Source organism: Corylus avellana, chromosome 4 (genome assembly GCF_965113065.1).
Source record: "Corylus avellana chromosome 4, dhCorAvel1.hap1.2, whole genome shotgun sequence".
Lineage (NCBI taxonomy): Eukaryota > Viridiplantae > Streptophyta > Magnoliopsida > Fagales > Betulaceae > Corylus > Corylus avellana.
The window spans coordinates 35,907,407-35,915,458 of NC_142493.1; the positions used below are offsets into that span (position 1 = coordinate 35,907,407).

Genomic DNA, 8,052 nt, shown 5'->3' on the forward strand with positions numbered 1-8,052 from the left:
TTCATTAAGTATGATTCTAGTCGATTGAGCTATCGCTTGAAAACTTTTATGATGGAATTAGTTGATCATATTTTAAAGCAGCAATTGAAACTCAAGGGTGTGTTTGTTTTATAATTCATTTCTAGAATGAATTTCAATATATATATTAAATAGATAAGAAAACGTTCAAAGGAGCTTTAGCAGCTTCGGTTATTCCCACACTCAAAGGTCGAAGGCCACTAGGCTTATTTTTTTAGACGCATTCGGTCTCGTTTCAATTAAAATAAATAAATAAAAAAACTTGAAACAACATTTTTCGTGGAGTCCCAAATTGAACTCTTAGAAGATTGTTAATGTAGCGTCAAGGGGGAAGAGATTGAGTCTGGTTTACGCTAAATGGGTCGTCGTATTCCATTCCTCTCTTATCTTTCTCTAAACACCCATTACTATAAAAGAAACACCAACTCTCTCCTCTCAAACACCCACTCTTTCCTGTCCAACTTTTCCTTTCTTTATGCCTATAATCTCCCTTTTCTTTCTTGTTCTTGTTCCTTGTTGTTCTTGTTGATTACCTTTCTTGTTATTCCTCATGCTTTAAGGGGGCTATAAGAAGTCTGCACGAGTTGCTTGAGTTGTATGTAGCTCACTTGGGTCGAGTTACATCCCGGAACAAAAGGCTTAAAATATATATATATAAAAAAAAAGAAAGAAAAAAAAGGGAGAGGTGTTTTTTGGGTTGTGGTTTTGGTTTTGGAGGGCGTGTTTTCTGAGATGGAGAAGCTTAACTTTGTTAAGAATGGTGTGCTAAGGTTGCCTCCTGGATTCCGTTTCCATCCCACGGATGAAGAGCTTGTGGTTCAGTACTTGAAGCGCAAGGTGTTTTCCTGCCCCTTGCCTGCCTCCATCATCCCTGAAGTTGATGTTTGCAAGTTTGATCCTTGGGATTTGCCAGGTTGGTTAACATAATACATATCTACAACTTATGCCTCAAAGCTATGGAAAAATTGGAAACTCAATTTTTTGTCTAAAATTTCATGAATTGCATTTCATATTGAAGTTGGGTCTCATAAATAACCAAACTACAATGCCATATGGCTACAAAATTGGTTTCTTAGAAACAATTTTAGGAAAAGAAACAGGCCCTTGAGCTCAAGTTAGGATCTTTTAGGTGAATTTCTGTGTTTCTGATGCATGAGGTTTCTGGGGTTCAGGTGATTTTGAGCAAGAAAGGTATTTCTTCAGCACTAGGGAAGCCAAGTATCCCAATGGAAACCGATCCAACAGAGCAACAGGCTCCGGTTACTGGAAGGCCACTGGAATTGACAAGCAAATTGTGACTTCTAGGGGCAACCAAGTTGTGGGGATGAAAAAAACTCTGGTCTTTTATAGAGGAAAGCCTCCGCACGGGTCTAGGACCGATTGGATCATGCACGAATATCGCTTTGTTAGTGCTGAAACCACCAAGGCAGCCAATGCCCCACAAGGGAAAACTTCATCCGAGGTGAGTTTTCACTACTATTTTCCCAAATCCATATACAAATTTCAACTAATCTCTGAAAATAAACTAGCTACCAGCATTTCTACGTCCTCTCAATTATGCTAAATTTGTTAATTAATACTTTGTTTCCTTCCTCTGCAGAGCCCTGTGGTTCCAATGGACAATTGGGTTCTCTGCCGCATATTCTTGAAGAAAAGAAGTGCTAAAAACGAGGAGGACAATGTACCAATTGGCAACGATAGCGCTGTCCGGAAACTCAAGACTGCTAATCCTGTTTTCTATGACTTCATGAGAAAGGATGGGACTGATTTGAATCTTGCCCCTGCTTCCTCCTCTTCAGGCTCCAGTGGAGTCACAGAGGTCTCTTCTCATGATCAGTCGGATGATCACGAAGAAAGCAGTAGTTGCAATAGTTTTCCTTATTTCCGAAGAAAACCATAACAAGTTTTTTATATATATATATATATAATATTTATATATATATATATAATCTTCTTAGTGGGTTCTTCCTTTGTACCAGTATTTTGGCATCTGAATTCCCTAATCAGAACAACCATCTACGAAATCCAATCTTTGGTCAATTAATGTTTCTCGTCTCTTATATGTGATTGTAACTCTTCAAAATCTAAAGACGTATCAAGAAAGAAGCAAACTGGCATCGACTAATTGTCATTGGCAGTATGGAGAGCAGTAGTATACCATCTTCTGCAAATATGTAATGAAGTAGTCCCTAACTTTCAAAGTTAGTGATATTAAGCTCCATTTCCATTCGAACATGTTTCTTAAAACACGTTGAAATCTAACATATTGTTAAAGCACATTCATGCAAAGGTGTGTTTCTTTATTAAAAGGGCAAATGATTTTAAGGTAGGGTAATTGGGAAGTAAAGAGAGACGGGAAAGGAAAGGCCATTATTATGTATCAAATATCATGAAGTTTGCCCAAGGAAAGCAAATTCTTTGGGAGCACAAGAATAAGAACCTCATCTTTAGCGAGGCAAGTGGTTCCTTTTCTCTTTGGGGAAAAGGCAAAACCACTTGAGAGAACCAATTCCTTAATCATGTGTCCAAACGGATCGAATCTCCAAAAATCTAGCCTTGTGCAAAGTCCCAATGTCATAATCTTTATAAATACTCCATTCCATGTCATTGGAAAAATGCTCGAATCTTGTCTAGAGAGACAGACATCCTCAACAATATTCATATAATACATTACTACTCCAACTATATCATTGAAAAATGGCCGAATCTTGTTTAGAGAAACAGACATCCTCAGCAATATTGATATGATACACAAGAACTCCCAACTATATCATTGAAAAATGGCCGGTTCTTGTTCAAAGAAACAGACATCCTTATAAATTATTTTCCCAAGTATATAATATGTTTGTAATTGTCTTCCTCTTTCTTATACCAGTACAAGGGACATGCAGGAGTAGGGTAGGTATATTTGCTGCTGCAGGGAAACAAGTTTAACTAAATATTGAATCTACAAGACCAGTAGGTGAAAGTAGAGCGACTTTAAGAACAACATGGATTCTTGTGCAGGGGTGGCAGGCATCAATTGAAAACTAGCTGAGGGGGTCCCTAGGACCCTAGCTTTGAAAACCGATCCAATTGGCATTAGGTTCTTACAAGTTTATTTGATTTCTTGCACCTTCCTGTAAGTTTGCGTGAACGATAATACTACCCAAGTAGTTGATTTTTTAGATTCTTGTTTTACAGGAAAAGTAGACCCATTTCTCCTTCCTTTAATATTCCTTATTGATTTGCTCAACATTATATATATATATATATATATATATATATATATATAGCCAACAACTTCTGCATCGAGATTCTCCTCCTTCCAACTAGACTGCAGCTTTGACCTGAATAAAGTGTAAAATACTAATTTAATTAATGTTTTCTAACTTTAACATTCTTTTCTTTCTTTCCTTTTCCCCCAAATACTTCCAAAAAAAAAAAAAAAAAAAAAAAAAAAAGAAGAAGAAGAGGGGAGAATAAGATCAGGAAAAGTACTTCTAATGAAATTTTTATTTTCTGTTCTAATTTAAATAAGAAGATTAACAAATAACACAAGATATAAAACGGTCTTAAAGACATAAAAAAAAAAATGTTTTATGCTTACATCACGTAAAAACACTTCTTTTTCGAAATACAAACAAAAAATGCTTCTCAAAACACATTAACAAACATATTCTAAGATTAGGAAAATGATCCTCTTAATTTCACTTGAAATAAAGAGGATTTATTTAGTGCATTTAGAAGGATAATATTGTTCATTTATTTGTTGAACAAGTATATCCTCCTAATTGCACTAAATGAATCTTCTCAATTTCAAGTGAAATTGAGAGAATTCGTTTCCCTAAGACTAAGGGTAGGTTAGAGATCATCATAAATCTTTTTTTTTTTTTTTTTTTTTCTTTGCAAGATTGATTATTATTTTTTGGGTAAGTTATAACATTTCTAAATAGAAAAAGGAAACCAGGGTACATATTGTCATGACTCATGAACGTGTAATACATGCATGGAGCATGACCCGGTTGTAGTAGTTGACTCCCCCAATCATCATCAATATGTAAATTAAACAGAACATACCACTTATCTAAATGGTGATAATCATTTGATACTTATTAAATTAATTAACCATTGATGTGTATATATTTTATATTTCCAAATAAAAAAAGAAAGAAAGAAAGAAGTGTTAATTTGAGGCTTGTAAAATACGGTAGAAGAAGACCTGGAAGTTAGGTTGTCCCCGCCCTCAAACAAAGATGATATCATATGCCAAATAGGTTAAAAAGGCAGGCCAGAAACACCATGGCTTGGGAGTGCCAAGTGGACACTAAGCAGACGAAGGACGGCATATACATAGTAAACCTTGTCAGATTGGTTTTCCAATTATTGAGCTTGTTAGGGTATTATTATTGCCATAACAAGGAAAGGGAATTAAAATTATGTACAAGATAAGTAAAAATATTGCCGACCAGGGAGTTTCTTGTGACAGTGGTTTTAGAATCAGCAAAGGAAGAAGGCTGTTGGAGTTCTTCACGTCACCTTTTCTATATAAATTTCATTTTCATGACAGAACACAACAGAGATGAGAGAGAGAGAGAGAGGATGAATTGAGTTGTGGATTGCTGACTTGGGCAACATTTTGTCAATCACGTGGGCAGGGGCAGCCCGTCATGGTAGACCACACACTCACAGCTCAACTTTAGTAGGCTCACCTGATTAGGTCAATCACATAAAAAGAAACCCTATCATTATCATGGACGGGCAATTTTGACATTTTCTAAATACAGGGGAATGAATTATCAATATCTATTATGTATTTATGTTGACCGGTTCCAAAACCAACCACTTTTAAACGCTATTTGTTTGGACAAAATTATGTTTAAAAATGGGTTGCTTAGTATCTCTGCAACAAGGACATGTTTATTTTTCTTTTTAACATATGGTCTGATCAAACATGAATATACCTGATGAAAATTATAAATGTGGCGGGCCCCTGTTTGTAATTGAAGCCTTTTAAGACTCCTCTCTACACCAACCATTTGGATATGCCTGTCAATCTGAATCATCCAATTCACACACACCTCAAACCTATCATCAACAACTGGATTATCAACTCAACATATATTGACAACTAATTATATATAAGTGGATGTGGCTTGCTCTGCTCTGCAGCAGGCCAGGCTAAATCCTAAATACAAATACCCGCAACTCATGCACACCAATTTCATAAACCAATACAAACTATATATGTTCGGGCAGTACGTTGCCTCCCCGCAGAGATACCCCCACGCACGCACTGAAGGATTTCGATGCTGAGCTCATTAACAGAACATATGGGTATATATATCATATATGGGACGGCAACAACCTGCATTATTGTGGGGGTATAGAGTTTGTAACACGAAACAAAGATGAGTAGCTTTTATAAAGAAAACGGTCCTAGCCTTCATGAATGTTATTAATAAGTTTTACAATAGTTTTTTTTTACTATAAACTATACTTTTATAAGTGATTTTAATGCAGTAAATACTCCAACATACACAATTGTATTATAGAATGTCAAAAACTCAAATATTCAAGCTGCTTAAACGACATGTTATGCAAAAACACACACACACACAAAATAAATAAATAAATAAAAAAAGGAAAGTACATGTTGGATGGAAGAACCTGCATGTGGACAGTTTTTCTAGAAGCCCTCCAAATAAGTGAGAGTTGCGTGTAAAAGCGCAGTCTTGCTTAAGAAACGGCGCACAAGGAGTTTCCTTGAAAACTGCGAGTTTATGACGATAGATACAAATTAACAGGAGAACTACAATTATATTTATTCAGATTTCGTGAATGTCAAAATCAGTGTTGTGGGTATTATAAGTTGAGTAGTAGGAGGGAGTTTTCAACCTTTCTTTCGGCGGATTTCGTGTCCGGAGTGGCGGTTAGATGCCGTGATGGCTTGCAGCATCGGTCCTGGTAATTAAGCCCCTAATTTATTATTATAGAAAAAAAAAAAAAAAAAAAAAACAGAGCATTTTCTACTGAATTGGCTGCCTTGATTGATGAGAAAGTCAACATACAATTGAACCACAAAATCAACACTATGATTAAGTGTAACAAAGACAATATATGTAGAAAAGAAATAGATAATTAAGTTCAGTCATACTTTATGGACAAGTATGGAGGCAGTATAAATTTTTTATAATATATAATCTCCTAAATGAGTTTCTTGGACATAAATGTTTGTAATTGTACTCACTCATCGATGAACTTGAAATGAAGATAATCTATGTCATAAAATAGATTATCAATAATAATAATCCATTTTATGATTTACATATTTAATGGTATATATATTGTCATGTTTAAATGACATGGAATAATGTATACCGTCAATTTTTTTTTTAAAAAAATAGATCATCTCCAATGCACTTAAAAATGGAGAGGTAGATACCCAAAATTCAAAGTAAACATTTTTAACACACCCTTAGGTACTAAAGTTCCCAATTGCCAGAATATCAAAAAGCTAAGACATGGAAATTTGTGATGACTCTATTGAGGTCACGTTGGGATAACTAAATGGGATGGAAACAACCTTTATCAATAAATAAATAAATAAAAAACAGCTTGCAACAATAAATGTGTGAGAGTGCCACATGCGATGCCGTATATGCCGAGGAACTTTCCTCCAAGAGATCAAAACCGAAGATAATTTATTTTTTCCTTAAGATGTTATTGTGAGTCTTTAACGAGCAATGCTACCTACTGCCACTATGTCCTGACTAAACATAGAAAATAACTAATTTCTCATAACCCACCTCATAAAACTTGCATAGCAAATCATTTCTTTTATATATATATATATATATCCAACAATAAGCGATCCATGAATTCACTGCGGTGACATTCTTCTGGGATGATGCCAAGAGCGGAGGAGGAAGGAGATAAAATCACATGGGCCCAATCAACAATGAGCTTGGATGCGAAAATCAGAATGTCCAATGGGCTTTGATTTCTGGGCCCACCTTTACTTCACCATAATGAAGTGAAGGAGCAATACTTGTTCTCCCCAAAAATAGCAAAATATAAGGTATTCAAGGGATAGAGAGGTCTTTCAATTCCTTTTAAATTTTAGATTTTAAAATAATCCCTCATTCATCTCATTAAATTTTAAAACATGATTTATTTTAGACGCTTAAATTAGATAAATGAATGAGATTTATGAATTTGAGAATCTCAAATTTAAAAGAAATTTTAAGAGATCTCAACCCGTATTGAATGAGCCATAAGTAGCGCTCAGCTAAAGATTGGAAATCTGATCATGAAACCGTAAATGTACCTTTTTCGTCTTTCATAATTCTGAATTTTCTCCTCGCATTCATTTTCTTCTCCATTACTTTAGACTCTTTCTCTCCACCATCAATCTATAGAAATAGAATAGCTCTCTCCTCCTTTGCTGCCTCTCCATCTTTGCCATCGTCAAATTTGATTCTGCCCAACTTGTGGACCATTGACGAACCGGTAGAGAATTTCCAGCCAGTCTTTCAAACACCCAAATCTGGCAAATGCTTTGGGTCTGCTGCATCTGCAATTTGAATTCGTAACGCGCTCCCTTCTCTTACTGATTTTATAAACGGACAGGGTCTTGGAATGAGGGACTTCTGGAGGCCCAAGTAGCCCAAATGGAGTAAGGCCCTGCTCTATTCGTGGCTCACTACAAATATATCTTAAACCAGTCCACCTACCTATAGTAAGGCTTAACAATTTTTAAAACGATTTTTGAACTCGATACGAAATTCAGCAGGTTACGATTAAGGGGTATGAACTCAACATGCAAAATTTAGAGCTGACAAATTTTTATATGAACTTAACATAAAATTAATGTGTTATGATTTAGGGATATGACTCATTTAATTAAATTTATCAAACTATGGTTAACATATATGATCTTATATCAATCTCTCGACATGATTCAAACTCGGCAGTTGAACATGAATTGTTACCTCTAACTATAATAGCTCCAATTTTTAATGGACACGGAAAGAGTTGAAAACCAAGGTGACT

General features: G+C 35.3%; 1 protein-coding gene and 1 long non-coding RNA gene across 2 annotated transcripts; one reads left to right on the top strand and one right to left on the bottom strand.

The window, feature by feature from the left end:
• The first annotated feature begins 239 nt into the window (after positions 1-239).
• Positions 240-2,062, top strand: NAC083 (NAC domain containing protein 83). Its single transcript, XM_059589888.2, has 3 exons — positions 240-931; positions 1,191-1,480; positions 1,619-2,062. The coding sequence occupies exons 1-3, from the start codon at positions 751-753 to the stop codon at positions 1,916-1,918; spliced, it is 771 nt and encodes a 256-aa protein (XP_059445871.2). The 5' UTR covers positions 240-750; the 3' UTR covers positions 1,919-2,062.
• A 3,594-nt stretch (positions 2,063-5,656) lies between these two features.
• LOC132180108 (uncharacterized) lies at positions 5,657-7,563 on the bottom strand. The gene is made up of 3 exons (XR_009440019.2): positions 7,328-7,563; positions 5,896-5,961; positions 5,657-5,770 (listed from the first exon to the last, which is right to left on the bottom strand). It is a non-coding gene; the product is annotated as an uncharacterized LOC132180108 (long non-coding RNA).
• Positions 7,564-8,052: the final 489 nt, after the last annotated feature.

Excerpts from the sequence above, each read along its gene's own strand:
- NAC083 (XM_059589888.2), top strand. The coding sequence starts at position 751 with ATGGAGAAGCTTAACTTTGTTAAGAATGGTGTGCTAAGGTTGCCTCCT. Across the intron at positions 932-1,190 it reads TGATCCTTGGGATTTGCCAG|GTGATTTTGAGCAAGAAAGG; the intron begins GTTGGTTAACAT and ends TCTGGGGTTCAG. Across the intron at positions 1,481-1,618 it reads AAGGGAAAACTTCATCCGAG|AGCCCTGTGGTTCCAATGGA; the intron begins GTGAGTTTTCAC and ends CTTCCTCTGCAG.